Source organism: Taudactylus pleione, unplaced genomic scaffold (assembly GCF_031769625.1).
Source record: "Taudactylus pleione unplaced genomic scaffold, aTauple2 ptg000423l, whole genome shotgun sequence".
Classification (NCBI taxonomy): domain Eukaryota; kingdom Metazoa; phylum Chordata; class Amphibia; order Anura; family Myobatrachidae; genus Taudactylus; species Taudactylus pleione.
In genome coordinates, this window is record NW_028284825.1 from 2,821,514 (window position 1) to 2,845,540 (window position 24,027).

The window sequence follows — 24,027 nt, forward strand, 5'->3', positions numbered from 1 at the left end:
GCAGAGTGTAGGTGTGTATCCCCACGCCTCTGACATAATAAGGCTTATACTTTGTAGAAAGAGTCAGAAGATCAGAGCTTTTCAATGCCACACACAAACAAACACACACACACACACACACACACACACACACACACTTTGGGACTTTTCCATTAAAAGCGAGAATGTCTTTCAGTGTCCATACATGCAATATTGGCACAATAAAAGTTGTTGCTTTAAGGCCCCCATACATCAGCAATCTGAAAACTACAATTGAACAATTTGAAGATTTATTGCCCGATCTTAGGATTTCCCAGTCGAGCAATCTGCGCCCATACACTACAGATCTTTTTCAGTGATTTGCAGATCGATTGCAGCAAACACAGATCTGGCAATCTTGAAAGGCCCATCATTTTACTGGTAACGGTCTGCAAATCTGCTGATCATGGCCATACACTAGCAATCTACAGCCCCAATCCATCTGTGAAATCCAACATGTTGGACAATCTGATTTAACATTGCCCATACATTGCAGATTTTTATACACAATCGATTGCAAATTGCAGAATTGCCACAATCAATTGCTGATGTATGGGGGCCTTAAGACCAAATCACTGTGCATATAAAGGCCCCCATACATCAGAGATGGATTGCAGCAATCGTGCAATTTGCAATCGATTGTGTATAAAAATCTGCAATGTATGGGTTTCACAGTTCGCAGATTGCAACCAAAAAGTGATTGAAATTGTTTAATCAGATTGTCCAACATGTTGGATTTCACAGATGGATTGGGGCTGTAGATTGCTAGTGTATGGACATGATCAGCAGATTTGCAGCCGTTTCTAGCAAAATGATGGGCCTTTCAAGATTGCCAGATCTGTGTTTGCTGCAATCGATCTGCAAATCACTGAAAAAGATCTGCAATGTATGGGCGCAGATTGCTCGATTGGGAAATTCTAGGATCGGGCAATAAATCTTCAAATTGTTCAATTGTGGTTTTCAGATTGCTGATGTATGGGGGCCTTAAGGCAGAGATCGTGATTAACATCTGGGATCACTCAGATGTTAATCAGGAACGTTTAGAAGTCTATGTGGAAACCAATGTGCAGTCCCAGTAAGTGGTTCTTGTGTGATCAGTTCAACTCAAATCAGCTATGTGCGTGGTCACACTGGACACAGACCAAGATGTTAAGGGCTAAGTGGCAATATTTTCTGCACACAACATAGTAAGCTGGTATGACCGCCACCTATGTAACACACACATAAAGGACAGGACTTAACTGAAGATTTTGCATTGTGACGTACTATAGGGGCAGTTCCATTAGAAATTATGGCCACAAAATGCCAGGAGACATGGTCAGAACGCCGGCATCTCACTGCCACTAACATCACACATTTTCCCTCACGCACCATAGACGCATGCAGGAAAATGTGCTACGCTACGGTACGGTACCGTAACACTTGGTGAAAACTGAATTGTCACATAAATGTGGGATGCAGTCATTATGTCATGTCAACAGTTATCAATAGCATAAATATTGCTCTCAATCCCCGAGTTATCTACTCTCCTTTGTGAAGGCAACTTCAAGTTATACGAATAACATTTTTAATAATGCATCAAGAAACACAGTCTGTATAAAATACCATAATGCTGGTTGTTATTTGTATAACTTTAGAATGTAAGCTCTCGCGAGCAGGGCCCTCTTCCCTCACGTGCTTCTTCTTGGCTTACTTTTACTTTAATTTACAATGGCACCTAAAACTTGGTTACTGACACCCTGCTGCTTTATTTAGGTGTTATGCAGAATTGTTTATAAATCATGTACTTGTCCTGCATTGTCTGTACTGTTAATAACTGTTGTCTTGTGTGCTCATTTGTTTCTGTACTTTGTAAGGCGCTGCGGAACCCTTGTGGTGCCATATAAATAAAGGATAATAATATTAATAATAATAACTTGAAGTTGCCTGAAGATGTTTTGGGACATTTGTTCACATCCATTGTTACAGTCACCATACATGTTACCAGTCCACACACATCCTTCTAACATTCACCATACAGTGCCTTGCAGAAGTATTCACCCCCTTGGCTTTTTACCTTTTTTGTTACATTACAACCTGTAATTTATTTTTTTTATCTGAATTTTATGTGATGGATCTGCACAAAATAGTCTAATTTGGTGAAATTATAAAAATATATATTAAAAAGAGTCATTATAAATAAAATTCTGAAAATTGGCATGTGCATATGTAATCACCCCATTTGCTATGAAGCCCCTCAAAAGTTCTGGTGCAACCAATTACCTTCAGAAGTCACATAATTAGTGAAATGAAATTCACCTGTGTGAAATCTAAGTGTCACATGATCTGTCAGTATAAACACACCTTTTCTGAAAGACCCCAGAGGCTGCACCACCACTAAGCAAGAGGCTTCACACCATGAAGACCAAGGAGCTCTCCAAACAAGTCAGGGACAAAGTTGTTGAGAAGTACAATTCTGGGTTGGGTTATAAAAAAAAATATCCAAATCTTTGATGATCCCCAGAGTACCATCAAATCCATTATCATCAAATGGATAGAACATGGTACCACAACAAACCTGCCAAGAGAGGGCCGCCCACCAAAACTCACAGATCAGGCAAGGAGGGCATTAATCAGAGGCAGCGCAGAGACCAAAGGTAACCTTGAAGGAGCTGCAGAGTTCCACAGCAGAGACTGGTGTATCTGTGCATGTGACCACAATAAGCCGTACACTCCATAGAGCTGGGCTTCATGGAAGAGTGGCCAGAAAAAAGCCATTACTTAGTGATAAAAATAAGACACGATTTGAGTTTGCCGAAAGGCATGTGGGCGACTTCCCAAATGTATGGAGGAAGGTGCTCTGGTCAGATGAGACTAAAATTGAACTTTTCGGCCACCAAGGAAAACGCTATGCCTGGCGCAAACCCAACACATCCCATCACCATCCCCACAGTGAAACATGGTGGTGGCAGCATCATACTGTGGGGATGTTTTCCAGCAGCAGGGACTGGGAAACTGATTTGAGTCGAGGGAAAGATGGATGGTGCTAAATACAGGGATATTCTTGAGCAAAACCTGTTTCAGTCTGCCTGTGATTTGAGACTGGGACGGAGGTTCATCTTCCAGCAGGACAATGACCCGAAGCATACTGCTAAAGCAACACTCGAGTGGTTTAAGGGGAAACATGTAAATGTGTTGGAATAGCCTAGGGAAAGCCCAGATCCCAATCCAATTGAGAATCTGTGGTCAGACTTGAAGATTGCTGTTCACAAGCGGAAACCATCCAACATGAAGGAGCTGGAGCAGTTTTTCCTTGAGGAATGGGCAAAAATCCCAGGGGTAAGATGTGGCAAGCTCATAGAGACTTATCCAAAGCGACTTGCAGCTGTAATTGCCGCAAAGGGTGGCAAGACAAAGTACTGACTTTAGGGGGGGTGAATAGTTATGCCGCAAAGGGTGGCAAGACAAAGTACTGACTTTAGGGGGGTGAATAGTTATGCACGCTGAAGTTTTCTGTTGTTTAATTCACAATATAAAAAAAATAACACACAACTTCACAGTTGTAGGCATGTTCTGTGAATGAAATGATGCACACCTTCAACTAATACATTTTAATTCCAGGTTGTGAGGAAACAAAATATGAAAAATGTAAAGGGGGGTGAATACTTTTGCAAGGCACTGTACATGTTACCAGTCCGCACACATATCCTTGTTACAGTCACCATACATGTTACCAGTCCGCACACATATCCTTGTTACAGTCACCATACATGTTACCAGTCCGCACACATATCCTTGTTACAGTCACCATACATGTTACCAGTCCACACATATCCTTGTTACAGTCACCATACATGTTACCAGTCCGCACACACATTCTTGTTACAGTCACCATACATGTTACCAGTCCGCACACATCCTTGTTACACCACTTAAGACATAGGTTCACAAAAGGAGAGTAGATAACACTAAGGTTGAGCGCAATATTTATGCTATTGATTCTGTATGAAAGGAGCACACCCTTGTCACTACACCTGTGTCACTACACCCAGCGCTCAGTTTTCCTTTTATAGGACAACAGTTATGTCAACATTGAACATGTTCGCATCTGCAAAATGTCAACATGTTCACAATGTCTACATTCTTCACAGACCAGGGGGTTATGATGTGGCGACTGGATGGTTAGGGATAAGGTATGAGAGGGTAAGGGTTAGGCACTAAACGGATGGTTAGGCGCAGGAGAGGGTTACGGGGTAGGCACTAGGAGAGTTAGGGAGTAGGCAATAGGGGGAGGATTATGCTGGGAACAAGATGGTCAACATATCAGCTGTTCAATTGAATGTATCGTGTGTGTGAGGCAGCCAGTGTATAAAGACGATAGGTCCGTGAACGACGTTGTTCACAGACATATTGCGTTAGGTGTGCAGCACAGCCGATGGCAGATATATTTGCACATTGTGCTGTGTGTACAAGCGGTCAGACACTTGCTGCACAGGCCACCAGGAAAGGGTGTACAATGCGATCCCCAGTTTGTGGGACCCTCAGTCTGATGGCAGTGATGGTTGTTCAGTGTGTATGAACAACCATTATCTAAAGATATATCTTTTAGGTGTGTACCCAGCTTTAGGGTTAGACACTCGGAGGAGGCTTAGGGTCAGGCACTCGGAGGAGGCTTAGGGTCAGGCACTCGGAGGAGGCTTAGGGTCAGGCACTCGGAGGAGGCTTAGGGTCAGGCACTCGGAGGAGGCTTAGGGTCAGGCACTCGGAGGAGGCTTAGGGTCAGGCACTCGGAGGAGGCTTAGGGTCAGGCACTCGGAGGAGGCTTAGGGTCAGGCACTCAGAGGAGGCTTAGGGATACTAATCGCCGGAATCACTGCAGGATGAGGCCGAAAACATAACATCACTGTTGGACCTGCCGGACCAGGTAAGACACCGCCAGACTACCAATTTTGGTCAACACGCAAATCATTTGGACATGTCATCAATGTCAGCCTAATGAAGGTCGATATGGTCAATGTCAACATGCCAAGCAATATATACCACAAGCCTAAGTATAACAAACTGAAACAGCTATCTAGTTTATTACTACTTTTATTTTTAGCCAAATGTGAAAAACAAATGTAACAGTGGGGCAGCCAAATTGTGTGCTGGAGCAATAATTCTTCCCATCACTACACTAAAAGCCAGAGACATCACTGGAGCAGTAGGTGCTTGTTACAGGAATAGGAAGGCGGAATACTGGCCCCGCCATATACAGGTGACACTTTACTACCTCCTCCATTGACATCAGTTAATCACACAGTACAAATATGAATCACATCAGTTTGTATCTGGTTGCGGCACTGACATCCCCATAAACCTGGCCAGGCTTGATATGGTGCAATGTATATGAATGGAAACCAACATATACGGCTCAATCTTTGCATACGTTTCTAAATCCAAACTGTGCCGTAAAATAAAACATTTTAATAAGAGGCCAAGTCTGCTCACACACATCATTTCCTCCCCTTATCTGCGCTCCTTATATATTGTAACATTCACACTGTATAAAATCACACCTCCCAAGTTACATCATATTTATCATACATTAATGATCTCTCTCAGGTTAAAATCAGCACGTAGTAACCTTACGTCTAACCTATCTACTTGAGAACTGGACATTTCAGCCAATATGTACCAAGCGAGCATGTAAAAATAGTAGTCTGACACATCGCCTCCCGTTCTGCTCTTACACGCTGGTTTATAATTGATCCCAAGGAGATAAAGCAGCGCCAGCCATCTTGATATAGAGAGGATGAACACTGATGTGAAATAAAAGATGTAGTGTACACTGATATCTGCATCCATGTTAGTCCTGTGTTATGTAAAGATGACTGTGCTCATTGGTTGCGCTTTTTGCCATAGGGATCGGTGATCCGTAAAGCAATGGGGTCATTTCCTGCCTTTTCTTTACCTAACCACCGGAGAAGACTACGGCAGCACGGATGAATTAAAACCACCCGTGTGCAGCCAGGACGGTTCATTTATTTGGTTTTCAACCATAACACAGAAGAAAAATAAAATGACAGTGTTTGCATTCAGTTGTTTCAGATAGGAAGTGGCGGGTTATATGAAGATTTCCACGCAAAGGTCGGGGAGAACTATTGCTCTGTGTCTGTCCAGTAAGGGAACAATTCATTCGGTTTGAACAAAACAAACAAAAAAAACCCCAGCACTGAGCAAAGAACAATACAGAGTGGAGGCCAGTGAGTTTCAGATTAAAAGAGAAGAGAAGTCAGTGAAATACAGTAAATCAACATGTCTCAGCCCTCTCAGGGAAGGAGAGGGTTAATGATGTAATGCGTGCAGCTGCCATTTAAAAAAAAAAAAAAAAGAAGAAGACTGGCAGTGAGAAAGCCCCAAGTTTGTAATTCCAGATTCTAAAGTACTAGTTCATAAATTAAAAGTCTAATTGTTTTCTGGAATTAGCAGGGTCACAGATGTATGCGTCATTCCTGCTACACGGGACATTGAACTAACCACATGGTTTCTGGAAAACGTGGCAGTGCCACCATGTGGACACTGTGCAGATCGTATGGTTGTAAACCAGCACTTTAAAGATTTAAAAAGCAAAGTAACCTTTAAAAGGAGAAAAAAAAAAATAAGGTGAAAATTGAAAGCAATAAATTATAAAAAAACTTCCCGTTTTCTTCCTGAACCGTTTTTGAACCCTAAAGCATCGAGGGCTTATGATGTTCTCTAGCTTTAATAAAAATATGTAGAAGCCCACATTATAGTACATGGCGGGGAGGGTAGGAGTTCCTGCCCCTCGCCAATATCTCCCCACCAAGGCGGGTTGCAGTTTGTGGGGACACTGTGCTGTTTTATACCAGTCTTCTAGGCGTATTGTAAAAAATATATTCACACCAGCTGGATGTTCCCTTGAGGAATACAGTCTCTATTATACAATACTGGTATTAAACATGAGAAAGTGTCATTCGATCCTCCACCATCACCACATCTGTGCCAAACTGGTCTAAACATTGCTGGACGGTTCCCAATATTCCATTCAGACGGCGCTCCAGGGCTTCCAAATGAGCGTCAGACAGGACTGGGTGGAGTGGGTCATGGATGGTGGCAGAGAGCAACGCAGAACGCAGGGTGCCATGTTTCAGGTGAGAGAGACGATTCCAGGTGGAGACACGAATACTGTAAGCAGAGGAGGAGGTTAGATTGAAATAGACATGGCAGATGGAAATATATATATATATATATATATATATACACATACATACACACACACACACACACACTCACACACACACACACACACACACACATACACATACACATATACACACACACACAGGGGAGCAAATGGTCTTACATGCAGCACTGATACAGGGGGGCCAGGATGCTGCGCTCGTCCATTGATGGATTGCCGAAGCTGGAAGACAATCAATAGGATTTTTATTAGAAATAAAAACAAAAGCATAAAAGTAATATAGCATAAATCACTCTGAGAAGTGCATAAATGGAATGAATTTGGATTAATATATTACAATATTGCAATTCAGAAGTAATAATGGCCTTATAGAATTGAAGACATCAATAGAAGCTGCAATTCCCATGTAGTAAACCTATATGACGACTTGTTGAATGCACAGCTGGTAACCTGGGTAGAGGATGACGGATTATATATATAGTGACTGTCCGACCGTGTTACTTGTTGTGCAATGTAGGATTTAGCGGAAATGCTGAACGGTCAGATCTGGCCACACACTTGTATGGTCACAGAGATCCAGCCACTGTCTGATGCTGCATTCACATTATTACCAAACACATCCTATAGTCCTCGGTTATTAGTCACATTCTGCAAATGGTGGTATAGATTGGTTAGCTGCAGTATCTTTCAGTACGGGGAGACTGCTTCATGTTCCACCCCCAACCTTATCTCAATTACCGTTAGTTCTGATAATCTCCTACAACCTGTAGTTTTAGTGAGTGATATTAGCTCTTTCATAGAAAACACCAAACACTAGTCAAGGAATCATGCTGTCGGCAGTATGCGGTCAGGTTCTTTGAGGTATCTGCAGTATTCTGTCCGGGATCTTTATAAATGCCTGCACTGTAGCACCAGTTTTCTGCAAGGAAGTCCTGTACATTTCACGCGTTTTGCTCCTCATAAAGGAGCCTTATCAAAGAGACTTGACCGCGATACTGCTGACCGCATGCACCCTCTGCTGGTCCATGGCTACAGACTGGAGCCAGGTTCTGCTACATGCTCTAAAGAGCCAGGTAACAGTGTGCTCTGCTGTTTAATCATTATAAAGCACAGTGCACTGTGTTAATTAACAGCTAAGCTGTATATAAGCTGGGACTGTTCATATTCAAGTATACACAATTGCTGCTCCAGAATCGTGGACCGCAAGACTTTATCTATCATTCATCCCAGGAGCACTTTCTATATCTGTACTTAAATAAGGAGATGTTTTTCTTGTGGAGTGACTTATACCACTATAGCCGGATAAAGTCCGCTATTTAAAGAACTCTTCACCTGTATTTTCTCCATTTACACCGCCATTATCAAATCTTTCAAGTTTTAATATGGCTTTCTGTGAAATATTAACATAAAGTTTATATTGATAATAAATGTACAATATTTTAGCTTCTACACAAATATCCAAGTCTGTGGTAAGTCACATAACCTGATCCTGCAGCTCAACCTGGAAATCAATCAGGAGCATTGTTCAATTTGGCAACAAACCCAGATTCCTACAGATTGAATTGTAGCGCGGGAGGACCACATACATAGATCAACAGCAGTTATCTCCTTGCTGCATTTTCTGCTATGCCCAATAATGAGAAGACCATATTCTGGGGCTGCAGTATTTTCTAATCACAATCACAGTGAGAGTGAGTGAGCGAGCGAGCGAGCGGGAAAGAGAAAGAGCGAGAGAGAGCGCGAGAGAGATTTTAAAGTCTGTTACAGGCTTATAAATGTCCACATTGTATGTACAGTGTATAACAGCTTATTCGCTAGTTGTATTACCCAGAGCCAAAAGAGCGGGAGTCAGGCTAACTGAATGGGAGGGGGATTACCATGCAAGACCCTACTGCTGTGCGTGGCCCATGTACGAAACACATTGGCCCTACGCACCAATTCCATTTTTATCACAATCCTGCACTGTGTATGGTGAGTGAAGTGCGATGCATCACTGCTGGTCTCACAAAAAGAGAAATGCGACAGTCCTGACAATGGCTGACATACTTATGTTTTATAACCACAGTATGGTATGAATGCCTCACATTACATTGTATTAGACACATCATATATACAATTACATGGCAAAGACTAACATGTTTTCATATTTCGCTTTTGTAACAGTTAACAATAGGACATTGGGCCTGATTCACTACGGATCGCCATTATGCTTACACGCATGCAACGCAGTAGCTAATATCAGCGGTGCTATGTAAATGTTTGCATTCACATTGCGATCGCAGCCTGACATAAGGACGCCCACTTCCCCTTACTCACATCCATATAGTAGGGCAACATGGTGAAACAATCTGTAACATCGGACAGTTAGAGAAGCCCAGGACTTACTGAGGAATTGCTTACTTCAGCACACGCCATGACGCCTCAGGCGGCATCTGGTATCGCAGTGGATAATTTATGCACGCCAATGCAACGGCGTTGAAACGCACTGGCACGCCTGCATTCGCCCGACCACCCCCGTCACAACCCACAAACTGCACTTCCTGTCATTCACTCTGCCATGGGTCTGCGTATCCTCTGCGATCGCAATTTCAAACACAGCGGCTAGCTTGCACACTGTAGTGCACATTAATCAACTGATCTAAGCAACTGCGTTCCTCACTAAATCAGGCCCAGTATTCCCTTTAACCACACAAAGGGGAAATCAATTATAATTCCACCCAAACAAGTGGAGATAAAATATCGATCTGGGCTATTCCACTTTGTATAATAGTTCCGAGTTGGAGAAGATCCCTCCTATTTACATGGGAGTGTTCACACTAACCCCGGATTGTAATGACCCCTCCGCTGTGAGCCTTCCATGTGAATGAGAAATTCACGGGTCACGGGGCATTGGCAAACCCGAATAAGTCCTGCTCCAGTCAAAACGTGTAGGGCCCGATTCAGAGGTGAACACAGTATCGATGCTGCACACAGTTGGCCGATGTTGTAAGTCTGCGCTTGAGTCACACTCAGCATGCGTCCCGATGGTTGCCACAGGGAGTGTATATTTTAGTGAGCAATCCAGGGAGGTGGCTAGGCAGACACGGATATATCACTGATAGCGGCTGGGTCTAAAGATGCAAAACCACTCACACAGGATGCAATGTTCACAAGGAGAAACTGCACCTGCCATAGGACTGGTGCAAGTTTCGATGGTGCGTCTAAAGATTCACCGAGACCGCAGCAAGTGGGCGTCTCAGTATTAATAAAATCGTCCGCAGCATTAGCATAAAGATAAGTCCGACTCAAGCCCATAGGGTGGTGATGGCGGTTTTTTATACATACTATTACCCATAACTATTTTTGTATTGGAGTGTGGGATTAATCAGTGACCTAACATCCTCTTATGGGCTTGTAGCACAAGACGATCAGTTAGGGGTCACTAAGCAGAATGCTAACAAAACTTAGCTCTAGTTGGAGGATAACCAATGACAGATGTTATTAAGGGTGGTGGGTTAGACGGCCGGGCACACTGACCTCTTGGCATTATCTAGCAGTATGAGCATGCTGGCACCCTCGTCATCCTGGAAGCTCTCATAGTGATGACGATCTGCATTCCCAATCAGGTAATCAAAGATGGCTGTATCAATGATATCGAGGAGCCGAGGTCCAGCATCATAGGGAGGGGTCTTCTTTACAGCATCACAGTAACTTTCGTCGTACTCCCACCTGAGGGGAACATGTATATCAGACATAGGCGACAGAAGTAGTGTGAATTTAGGTAGCTCATCCTGTACCTCACCTTGCCAACTTGCCCTCTCGATAAGTTCTGCCCCACGGGTGTCTGTGCTTCTGCAGGGGCCACACGTCAGGGAGCCAGAGAGTTACTGACCCTTCCATCACTTCCCTGTCTGCGCAGGCGGGCTCCGTCTCACGGCAGTAGTAACACTTCCCATAGAAGCAGGTGTTGTTCCCTGTGGGAGGCCACATGGAAAATGTAACTACGTATGGTAGTCTCCAACCTTTGTCTTGCTCGCTAGATTGCCGATGAGCCCGTCATATCATGTGGCAAAGTTACCACCGAAGCTCCTGCGGAAGTCACATCCTGCCACAGAAAAGAATGATGGAAGCAGTAGCGCTGTTCTCTATAAAAAGGTTATACTTACCCTGCCTCAGAAAGGTGCTCAGCAGCTGCTCAGTGGCTACAGGTTTAATTTCTGTCAGTAGATTTACATATCGGCCAACCACCAAAGGGGCGCGCCTGAAGCCGAGAATCCTGCGGACATGGAAAATACAGCCTTACTCCCAGGACCAGAACCCTGACACAAGACCGTGGCTGCATGGCAGGACTTACCTGTCTAGATGGAAAGCAGCCACTTCAGCGTTGTGCCGATCATACCCAGCATAAGGCTCCCCCTCCACAACATAATCACGGCTGTATCTATAATACCAGCAAATGGAAGTTTATCAGATAGTCCAAGCGCTGTACACAATATACCTGGGAAATTAATATCTTTATATAATATCTCAATAACCCGACAGATTTCCTCTCTACAATATTTGGTAACCAGGCAAGAGCAAATTATTACAGGTTATCACATATGCTTTTAAAACCTATACACGTAGTGTAATACAAAGCAAGTTCTCTGTAAACTGAATGCAAACTAAATAACCATATAACCTACAGTATAGCGACTAGGAAATGCTCCCTAGCAACCGGAGCATTCTGGGGTCTAGTCTCCACCTTCTCCTGACCGCAGCGGCAGTCCACTCTACACCACATCAGCCTCTGGCATGTAGTGGGTGCATACACAGTTTTCCGTGTGCTGTGCTATTACTCTGTGCTCAACATCTGCTATTTATGTCAATAATTCATATTTGTGCCCGACATATTCCTGTAATCACTGGTTTCTCTACTGCTGATGTGATTTGCAAAGACAACGCAAGAATCAGACAAAGCAGAAGGGTTGGTTGTTACAAATATGAGCATATTTTATCATAATAATAACCAGCTCCTAATATTAATATTACATTTCTCCTATTCTCCAGGAGTTGATCATTTCATGTCAATGGGTCATAAATTGGAAATACTGTAAATCCACAGCCTATAACACAACAATAAAAAAATAAAAAAATCACAGAAGTTGTAGTTTTAAAGAACTCAAAGTTATACTGTAAAACCACCATTCCCAAATAGCAGTAGTTTGGGGACCCGCCATCTGTGAGGTAGGCATACCCCGGCATCTGTTCAGTAGTCAATTCTCCCACCAAATGAGACAGAATATTTTTTAAATGTCAGTGCTCCGTCACCTCTTATGTTGAGAGCTCTGATTGGTCCACTGCCCACCTATCAACTTAGTGAGCTTACCAAGAGCCGCGGCTTCAGCAGAGTTTTAAATTCTAGTTTTTCCTTCCTCTACCACCAAAATGTGCATCCCTAATACTCATCCACTTATCTCTTACCTTTTTGGTTTAAAGACTACCTTCTGTCCACCATCCAGGACTAACAAGGCTTTGAGCTGCGTACCTTTGTAGCCCACGTCAGCCCTTATAATTTTTTTAGAAGCCATAGAGTGCAAGACAGCTCCCATTTCCGGGGTGTCTTCAGGATACACCTCTCTTGGGACAACCCATTGAGATGCAATCTCCCAAGGGGATTGCAAGGTGTGCTCCAGTCGCGAGTCCATGGTAAGCCGCAAGCTGGACATCATGCGCTGGAAAGACAGCTGGTCCTGTCTCTGGGCAGCAGAGGTCTCCAACCTGTCCAGCAACAGAAGTTTGGTAAGGACTAGAATGACCAGCAGCAAAGCTAGGACCACAACCCTCTGCTTCAGCTTCATGATGACCCAAGGATATGGGTTAGCGTTGCATGAAGTTGACAAAAACCACGTAAGACATCACTGTGCTGGATCCCCACTGGAACCTAAGGGCAGAACACAGATAAGAGGTTAACAGACCATTCCCCTCCATTGTGACGCGGCAGCAGTTCTCCCAGTGACTTATAACTCTTATTCTAACTGTGGGACACTTCTCACTGTGCTCCAGAAACAATAGATAGCAGTGTAATTACCACTTTGCTAATAGAGTTGCCTACAGCTTAGTTAAAGGTAACCGCACACATTAGGAGTCAGCACTATGGCCTAACTGCCAATTCCCTATTAGCAGAATATAAAGTTGTCCAATGATCACTATTACCACGTACGTGTGTGTGTGGTCATCATCCAACTGTTCTAATAGAGCCCCATGGAACCCAGCTGTTGAGGCTGACAACCACGCAATTGCAACTTTTCAGGAGTCAGCCACAGTCCCTGCGCTCTATTAGCACAAAAACAAGAAACAACCATACACACAACAAAGCAGTAACCAGTCAAGTGCATTTGTCAGCTGGGAACTACAGAAATACATACAAACTGCAAAGGTCTCAGTGATCTAGGCTGGTTTGTGGAGCCCCACACTAAGAACAATTTGGGGTCTTGCATTCCCCTTAGGCAGTTTGAGCAGGATGCCATGTACTATTCATTTTAGAAGTTTAGAAGACTGCCCAACCTTTTTCTGGAGCACTTGGGAGGCCACGGTGGAAGCACGGCACAATTTTTAACTGCGGTGCTCTCTCCTGGCACCATTACATACGTCAGCTCCTTTGCCCCCTGGCAGTACCCTGCCTAGGAGGTATTCCCAATGGTCAGAGTTCACACTAAGCAGCGGCTGACTTTAGAGCAGTTGTGGGTCAGAGGCTGGGGCATTTAGTCATAACTGCACCCTGGCCTGGCCACACCTACTTCCAAAGTTCTCTGTGTCGACCATTTCCATGTCAACCATTTGAACCTGTCGACCTTTTGTACATGTTTATTTTCATCCAAGTCGACCTTTTGTCCCTGTCTACCTATTGACTGTTTAGCATTTGGGGTCTATCTAGACATTGTCGACCTACTTAGTAGATGTATTGACTGGAACTCCACTGAATGTATGTGGGATCACTCTGAGGGGCACTGAAGAGACATGTGGGGTGTCAAAAATGGCACTGAAGGGGCACATGGGGTGTTTGAATAGGAACTGAAGGAGCATGTGGTGTGCCTGACGGCATGTGGTATAGGCCAAGGAGCATTGAAGGAGCATGAGGGGTTGAATGTGAAAGATTTAAATATTACATATAATACTATGCCACACAATAGTACCTACAATATCTAATAAGTCACATAGCTTTAGCGTTACTCCCAAAAGTTTGCCCTTCAAAATTAGAAAAATGTGCCCTCCTCAGTGGTCAGCACCCTCCCCCCAAAAAATCCTAGAATGAACACTAGAGAGTTAATATACTAACACAATCTCAAATGCCAGGGATACTAAAAAAAATGCACCAAGGTAAGTGAAGAGAACCATTAGGTTCAGCTCCCAAGAATTTAGCCTTTACAGACTTCAGCAAGTACAGCTTCAGCAGCTGGAGTTGGATACTCCAGTGATTCTAGGTGCACTGTGGATAGATTTGTGGGGATACAGCATGGTATGTAATAATTATCTGGGTGCACAGAATTTGTGCGTTGGGCACATGCTGGCTTAGTGTGCCAGGGCAGGTGGTGTATAACATGCAAGTCAGTAGGGCTGTTTGCCATACTTTTTTTTTAAGCATTCAGTTGTGGTCATTTTAAGTATAATCGGGTTACCTAGCAACATGCATAACTCTACCCCTTTTGGAGTAGTTAGCAAATATATTATTACATAAATGCTAGCTTTTAACTTTTAGACAATGGAGCCCAGGTCTGACTTATCTTTGCATGAGTGGACTAAGATATCACCAGGCGAAACCTGGCGGCTGTCTGCAGCTCCTGTGTAGAGACACAGTGGGCCGTGTACATAGTGTTCCCAAGTCAATAATACAGGAAAAAAAGATCATAATGTCTTATTTTTGTAACATAGGAACAAAACAGCCTTTAAAATTTAAGACAAGAGAAAAAGCTGTTTTTTCAGGATAGTGTCTATTTGAACCGAAGGCTCGCTTTGAAAGAGACAGTTCAAAGAGGTTAAGCTCTATCTTTTCCATCAAGAACATCTTAATGATCTGGAAGAGAGCCCCGGGGAGGTTGACGAACTTGAGAAGAACATGCGAGAGACAAATGAATGTGGTCACTGACAATAAAACACAAGAAAAAAAAAAGACTAGTAGTGAAAATAACATACAGAAAAGGGAGCTGTCCAAAAAAACTGAACAGTACTGAAAAGATGGAGCTGTCCAAAAACTAGGATTGTTTACACCGCACCCAATGTGTAGTAAACTGTGCACCCTAATGTTACAACCACTAAACACCCTCACTTCCCTAAATTCTCCCTTATCAGGCTTTAAAGCCCAGGGCCGAGATAATTTGTGCATATAATGCAGCTTGAATATCTAATACTCTTCCAGTAGCTATGGGATATGACAAAATAGGCCACCCAATAAATCAACTTATTGTATAATTAACGTCCCTGCCAAGGCTTAACATATACAGTACTCTAACCCCGAGAGAATCATGGTGAATCCCTTGGTGTGTTTTTATGCGCTGTGGCCTGTAGAAATGTGCTTATGATGGGCTGGTAGCACATATTTATCACAAGGTATAACTATATGTCTAGGCTGCAAGACGTCCAATTGCAATGTGTACGTATTGCTGCCTGCAGCAGGGGGAGCATGTGCAAGGTCTTAAAGGGTCATATGCACAATACAGGTACACAACAAACAGCTTGTTTGTAGTATGCGGAATCAGAAAGGCAGAGAGGGATTTAATGCCAATGTTGTATAGAATGGTATATGAGAGTAGTAAACTGTAAATGGGATCTATGATTTTTGTGTTTGTTTTTTTGCAAGAACGTGTGGTGTACTATTTATATAGAGTAATGTTATTATAGACCAACAAAACATGAAACATGAAACATGTTACTGACCAGTACTATCTTCTAATACTCCTATTGTACCTTTATAGCCACATTTTCCCAATCAGTGATATACAGTAGAACTTATACTTGGATAGAATAGAAACCTTCATTATCAATTGGAATATACCTCAGCAGCTCTAGTGTGTACCGACCTCGTTAATTGCGGGACCGGGCTGGGTGCCGGCATCGGCAAGTGTGTACACACTTGCCGATGCCAGGAGCGACAGCGGGACCGTGCTGCATGCAGGGAGCGCATAGTCAGCGACATAGCTGGTACATGCTCGCCGATGTACCCAATATGTCTTGGGTGTAACCGACATAAGCATTCAATTGTACTGCAATATATACTAATTAACCCTTTCATTCAGTGTACTACAATATACTAAGCAAGCATAAACACTTTAATCAGCTGAAATATACTGTAGCAGTCACTGTCTGCCAAATCACCGGAAATATGCTTTCATGGGCAACTACCTCGGCCATTACAATTCATAACTTAATCATAGCAGTTATATACTTCAGTAAACCTATTCTGTAATGTACTTTAATACAACTTAGTGGCCACATGGTCAAACACAGTAAAGAATACAAGAGGGGGTCCTACTATCCAGAGTACAGAAACAGATACTCAGCGAACACCACTATAATTTAACATAGTGCTGTATACCTCCGATCACCTTAGTGTACTTACACCATTGAGTAATAATAGTACACATGCAATATACTCAGTCACTATAAAGCATTGACCTACATCATTGACAGGCAACCAGATACAATGCAGGGGCTGCATTAGGCCATCCTGCCCTCTGCACATACTCCTAGTAGCGAGTTAAAGGAATACATTTAATCAATAAAAGAGGCACCTATCTGTAATAAGATATCAGTAGGCATTTTATACAAGCATTGCAACAAAGCAGGAAGAAGCTTGGGAGCTGCAAGGGAGGCTTGTATGTGGCCCCAGGTCCACCTGTTGTCCATCCTAGCCTATACAGTAATGACACGCACTATTCGATAACAATGAGCACTGCCATACTGTATATGGTTAGCATAGACTATGCATGTCAATATACCTGGCAGTGACACCCATATTTACATAGAATACGCTTTGCAACATAAAAGTCCTCCTCCCTTGCCCCTATAAGAGTACTAATTATGAGATCCCCCATATTCTGCTTCGTGCAATTCTCATTGATGTCCTATGAGTAATAATAATAATAATAGAATAATATTATGCATGAAGCAGGGAGAGAAAAGCCCTGTTGACACCCATTCAGCACCATACCCTGATGCAGTGACATTCAGGTCGGTCCCATCATACTATGATCCACCACTGATTCCCATAGGTGAGCATTAGGAACCCTCATACCTGTTCACTCTACTCCATTGCCCAGGCTCCGCCTCCGCCCCTGCACGGTGCCCTGCTGGCTCCGGTTGCCAACATCACACTCTGTCCCCCTCCCCTAGCAGGACACGGTGCAGAGTACAGCGGAACTGTCACTCTCACCAATCAGCCGCCGAGGCGCTGGCCTGCCGCAACCAATGAGCAGCCGCTCTGCGTTCCAGCAGACGCATATTGGTCACATACGGCGACCGGACCCTTAGATGTGCCAGCCAATCATCGTCAGCCATTAGACCGAGGCGGTGAGAACCAATAAACTATTACGGCTCATGTTGATTAACTTCGGAAAGAGCAGCCAATGGGAGTCCAGCATAGACAGGTCGCTGCTTACAGCATGACTATGTATGAGACCTGTGAAGCTGCGGCGGCCATATTTGAAGAGGCGTAGTAATAAATAGTCTGCCATTAGGTACGTGATTGTACTGGTTTCTCTGTACTGTAAAACAACAACAGAAAAATAAATGTATGCTCTGCGTGTATTGCATATGTCAATTATTTCTATTTATTACAGGTGGCATCTTGAAGATTCGAGTATAATTACTGTTACTAGGTGTCCTGTGCTCTGCACATTTTTAATGATATATGTGCACTTAGTTAAAAAAAATTACAAAATGTCATTAATACACTAAAGGGTGGTTGGACACTTGCATTGCAGCAATATGTTGGCAATGGAATGTAGTTGTAATCCTGACAGTCGGGATGCCAGTGTCGGTATCCTGACACCTGTCAGAATCCCGACGGTAAGTACTGGGGTTAGGGATAGGCACTAGAGGGAGGGATAAGGTTAGGCACTAAGGCAGGAGTTTTCAACCTTTAAGGCAGTGTGGGCTACATTAAAAAATTTGACGAAGCAGAGGGCCACTAAGCTATACTGTGGTATGTAGACTCTACCCCCTCCTCACACAATTATGACCCATAACTGCCCCCTTCTACAATTTTAATTATTTCCCATAACTGCCCCCCTCTGCAGTGTCCTCAGTAGTGCCCCTTATATAGTGTCCCCAGTAGTGGTTCCCCCATGCAGTGCCCTTTATATAGTGCCCCCAGTAGTAGTTCCCCCCTATGCAGTGCCCCCAGTAGTAGTCCCCCCTATGCAGTGCCCCCAGTAGTGTTTCCCCCCCTTTGCAGTGCCCCCAGTAGTGATCCCCCGATGCAGTTTCCCCAGTAGTGGTCCCCCCCTGTAGTGCCCCAAGTAGTTGTGTCCCCCCGACACAGTGCCCCCCAGTAGTGGTTCACCCCCCCCCGATGCAGTGCCCCTGGCAGTGCAGACAAAGACACATATGTAAAAAAAATAAAACACCTGAATCCCAGCTTCGGCTCCTGCACGCACCGCCGTCCACTACTCCATTTTCCCGGGACGTCCCGCTCTGCATTATGGGAGAGACGTCGACGTCTCTCCCATCACCCACTGCGGAAGCCGGAAGATGGAGTTCATGAGAGTCTATCTGACTCTCATTGGCTGGCTGCCAAAGCAAACACACTGCCGGCGGTGTGCTTGTTTCTGTGTGTAGTGCAGACTGCACTCACTGCGTTCTGCACTACAGTAACCATCGGCGGGCCACGGGTTGAAGACCCCTACAGTAAGGGGAGAGGGTTAGGCACTAGGGGGAAGGTTAGGTTTAGGCAGCGGGGAGGGACGGGTAGGGAGAGGGGGAGGGTTGGGATACTGACCAACAGGTATTGGTATCCTAACCCTGTCAGGATGCCGGCGGGATTCCGTACCCAACTCGTTGGCAATTATGGGACACACACAAATCCATTTACCAGACAGGCTGCAATAACTTTATTATTTGTTGTGCACATGAATTTTATTAAATAATGTCACAGACTAAATAACTTCCTCAGCCTTTAGTATCACAGGATCAAAAAAGTACTTCTCTTTAGGATATTTACTAACCGTTATTTAGATGGTACACACATATAGGGCCTGATTCAGCAAGGAACGCAAAGGAGAGAATACACGCAGTTGGCCAATGTTTTTGCATGCGCGAACTAGCCAGTGTGATCGGGTTATGGTACGCAAACTGCACGCAGTGTGTACGCAGACCCTTCCGATATTGATTGACAAGAAGTGCCATTTGTGGGTGGTGGTCAGGCAAACGCAGGCGTTGCAACGGCGTAATAGGGGCGTGCATAATTAAGGCAGTGCGGCGGCATACGCAGCCATACCATAAGCTGTACACAGGAAGCGGGCAAATACCTGCAGCAGGTCAGGTCAACCACTATTGTGCGTATGGGTCCGATGGTTCTCGATGTTACAGATGTTTACGCTATCTTGCGTGCTGATCAGGCTGTAAGTAAAGGGAGATGGGCGGCTTAGTATTGGGCTGGGTGTCTGCATCTTGTGCTGCGGTCTCCGTGCGTATACATTGATTAGCATATACTCTAAGCGGACGGGTGCGTGTGTCTGCTAGCGTGCGTTCCTTGCTGAATCAGGCCCATAATGCGGCAGTTTACAGATAATATCACTGTACTGTACTTTCTAAAAATAGTCACACTTTACTAATTTGAGGTCAAGAAAAACATATGACTTCAGAATGTTTTTATTAGCTCTAGTTTTTGAGCTAGACTACATACTTGCGCTATATTTACTTCAGAAATATAGTCCCAGTGAAAAGCAATTTTAAAATAATCTGATATTTTCTTGATACAACATAAATAACAGTTGTTTCAATTTAATCAATCGCAAATAAGAACACAAAATGGAACAACATACAGCAACCAAAAGTAGTATCTCAAATAGTGGACCATTCATGAGAGAGTTTTCTCTTTGCTCATCACGTGTGCTCGTCTTCTGGGGCATCTCCTGTCACTGTCCAGCAGTAGTCAGCAAGTATAGAAGCATTCCATCTACCCTGATAATCTTCCTTCCATTGCTGAAATCTCTTGGTGGAATCAATCACTGTGCTCGTCACTCACCGCACTGCAGTTATCAGGGGAGAAGTCCAGATGAGAGTCCAGAAAGTGGATTCCGAGTAACATGTTGCAGCCTAATTGATGATACTTTTCTAGAAGGTTGTTCACAATCTCAACATAGTTTCCAGTTTTTCTGTTACCCAAGAAGCCATGCACAGCACCTTTACAGGCTTCCCAAGCCACATTCTCATTAAGCTGGAGGACTCAGCCGAAGTTTTCATCCTTGAGAAGTTAACAAATTTGCGGACCAACAAAGTTTAGCATCACCCAGAAGTGGAAATTTAGATATATAGCTAACGGGATGTTGTAGTTTTCCAAATTGCTTTTCTTTTTTCTTGACATGCCATGCTGAAGAGGAGGTACCATGCGTAAATAGCAGCCATCTATATGGTTTGAAGGCTCCCTCCAAATCATTGGGAAGCTTAAAGGCATTGAACGTCTTTTTTTATTCAACTGTCTATTGCAGCAAATATGAGGTTTCTATTGTTTGTTCTGTTTCCCTACCTTGACACCAAAATATTGATAGCATGCTGTCTTTACGAGGGGAGTAATTTGGCATTTCTGGGTGGAAAATGACCCATCACCACACACACACAACAAAAATTGACAGCAATGTTAACACATTTACATAGCATCCTGGCTTTTAATGTAAATTATAACTACTAAACTTAAACAAATGAAAGGAACATCACTCATAACCTTCACGTGATGCAAGCTATATGCAGACAAACAAAATATGGCCTACAAATGACTCAACATTCTTGTATTCAGGTTTGCCAACCTATATATTCTCTAGATGCCAAAATTCACTAGTATTTAACAAAATACCCCTATATCATCATAGATGGGCTATATCTCGGAACCGAGAGCCAACAGAGAGTTTAAACGTCATATTAATTCTTTGCATGCTGAAATCAATTGGAAGTAACTATTTTCACATCGGAAACATCTTCACTTTTGCAAAATTATTAAACCTACATGTTTTCAATTTAAAAAAAAATATTTCACAGTAGCACCCCAGTCCACAATATTCCCCCAGAATAAAGCCCCAGTTTACAATATTACATTGCAGTAGTGCCCTAAACCATAGTAGTGTCCCAGTCCACAATATTCCCCACTTTTGAGCACAGTCCAAAATATGCCTCCACTGTGTTTCTTTGCCAGCGATAACTCATCTTGAGGAATAGAGGGCATCCTAATAAGCCCCATAAAGCAAAGAGTACATTCTAGATATACAATACAGAGAGCTTCCCAGAGACAGATGTACAAAACAGTAAGTATTCCAGTGACCGGTATTAAAATACAGAGGGGGCGATTGAGATGTTTTGCCGGCGCCGGCATTTCTGCTCGTACTCTCAGGAGGGTGCGAACAGAAATGTGTGAGAAACCCCCTGGTTATGGTGCAGTAACTGCAGTTAGCGCGCCCTAACCAGAACTTTAGATGGGTTTAGCCGTTTTACACGGCTAAACCCGGGGCAAAGAGGGCGATAATTAGTGAGCACCCAAAACAATTGAATTGCAACACTGGGTGCTCATTAATTATCACGGCTTAAAAAACAATTGAATCGCACCCAGAGAGCATTCAGCAATTAAGATTCTATATCATCAAGTTTTATATACAGCAAAAAAAAACGCCCTAGTTTTAGCTTTTTCAACACACATTTATCAGCACAGTGGGCTCACATTATTTCTGTCTTTTGTGTATACATATTACGCCCAAAACTGCCATATTATAATAACCTACACTACCCCAAATTATGCGGGATGTAGTCGGCATCCCGTCTTGTGGGATACTGACGGTCTAAATACCGGCTCCAGAATCAAGACAGTGTAGAGATCCCGCTATAGTATCCTGACTGCCGGCATCCCGTAAGTAAGTGACTGGGGTAGCGAAGAGTTAGGTTTAGGATTAGTGTTAGGCACTAAGGGGGGAGGGTTAGGTTTAGGGTTAGGCACTATGGGGGGAGGGTTGGGTTTAGGGTTAGGCACTATTGGGGGATGGTTAGGTTTAGGGTGTGGGATGTTAGATTTAGACACTAAGGGGGAAGGTTAGATTTAAGCACCGGGGAGGGAGGGGTAGGTGTAAGGGTCAGTGTTAGGGAGATTACCTTCTAGTGTCAAGATTCTGACTGTTGGTATTCTGACCAGCGGCATCCTGACCGCCGGTATACCGTACCCAACCCATATTATGCAATTAATGCCACTGTTTTAGAACAGCACTCAGTATCTCTATAGCTTACATATATAATCTATAGTACCCCAAATGAAGCCAGTCTTCAGTGCTGCTCTATTTTATCTGCAATACTAGCAGCCAGATGTAGCCCAATCTCCACTGCATCCAGATTAATGGAAAGTAATGCTATACCTACAATATACAGAAACCTATTTGCACTGGGCCCACAGGATTTGTTATTTTATTGGTTTCCTGTAGTGCCAACACAAGTCATGCTGCAAATGCTTCAATTGGGGAGATCTATGTAAAGCACAGTGTAACATGTCATTTGTAACATGTAAATGTATTGGAAAGAGAGGGTCCTAGATTGTCATATTGCAGCAGGCTGCAAGTGAGCTGCAGCAGTGTGAAATTAATACAATTATGTAACTCTGTTAAATACACTGTCTCAAATACTGGCACCTGTAGCCCATGCACTCCACCTCACTTCTCTGATGAAGAGCTCAGCTTTCTGTATTACAGCCAAATACAGAGTGCAGCCATTGTGTGGAAGAGCTTGATCACGCTGCAGGGAAGCGAGACCAGGGAGGAAGCAAGCAGGGGCCGCTGTAGCAGTAGGTTACACAGGGGTAGATGTATGAACTGCTGACATGGGGAAGGAGTGAACGTGCGCTGATACCGCTTTCTCACCATGTATCATTAATGGGACCGGCATAGTGCCCCTGTCATTATCTTGGTTGCATCTACAAGATAGCAGTGCAGTGCAGGGCAATGTATGAACGGTCAGTGGTGCTGACTGTTCCAATAGCTGCAGCTATCGATACTGACAGTGGCAGCTGTCGTTGCCCTAACACCTCAGTAGGAACAGCACTGCCGTGCTGCAGCAGCAGCTGATTCTGGGCTGCACTAGGCTGATCCGCTGTGTGCACAGGCAAACATCGCCGGAGGGGGGAAGTTAATACTCTCCCACTCTGGCAGATGAGATTTTCATGAGGACCAGGCTTTAATCATAAATAGCAATAGACATGAAGCAATTTGGGGTAGGAAATTGCTTTAGATCAGTGATTCTCAACTCCAGTCCTCAATTACCACTGACAAGTTGTGTTTTGTGGATTACCACAATCAGGCACAGGTAAGTTAGTCTATATTGTAGGGTCAGTAATTATCCCACCTACTTCCACAGATAGAAACCCTCATAACATAACCGGGATGTAGTTAACAGACAGGCGGATAGCATGCCGGGGGCATCTTACCCTTACACAGTAAGATTTTTTAGACGATGTGCACGATTTCGATCGATCGCAACGATCAATCGTGAACATCGTGTGTGGTTTGGCATGCTGTACAACGGCGATGCGCCATCGTATATCGGCATCGTAGATCTTATGGAAAAACCATAAGATCTGAGATCCATCATGCTGTTAAATAGGTAAATGAAGCATCTTGTACGATGCA

The 24,027-nt window shown here is 43.8% G+C and overlaps 1 protein-coding gene across 1 annotated transcript; it reads right to left on the reverse strand.

Moving 5' to 3' along the window:
* Positions 1-984: 984 nt before the first annotated feature.
* On the reverse strand, positions 985-17,608 carry FAM20B (FAM20B glycosaminoglycan xylosylkinase). Its single transcript, XM_088447225.1, has 8 exons — positions 17,451-17,608; positions 12,644-13,103; positions 11,535-11,621; positions 11,347-11,456; positions 10,983-11,154; positions 10,718-10,909; positions 7,364-7,423; positions 985-7,185 (listed from the first exon to the last, which is right to left on the reverse strand). Exons 2-8 carry the CDS (start codon positions 13,018-13,020, stop codon positions 6,954-6,956), a joined length of 1,230 nt encoding a protein of 409 aa, XP_088303351.1. The 5' UTR covers positions 13,021-13,103; positions 17,451-17,608; the 3' UTR covers positions 985-6,953.
* Between the last annotated feature and the right edge of the window lie 6,419 nt (positions 17,609-24,027).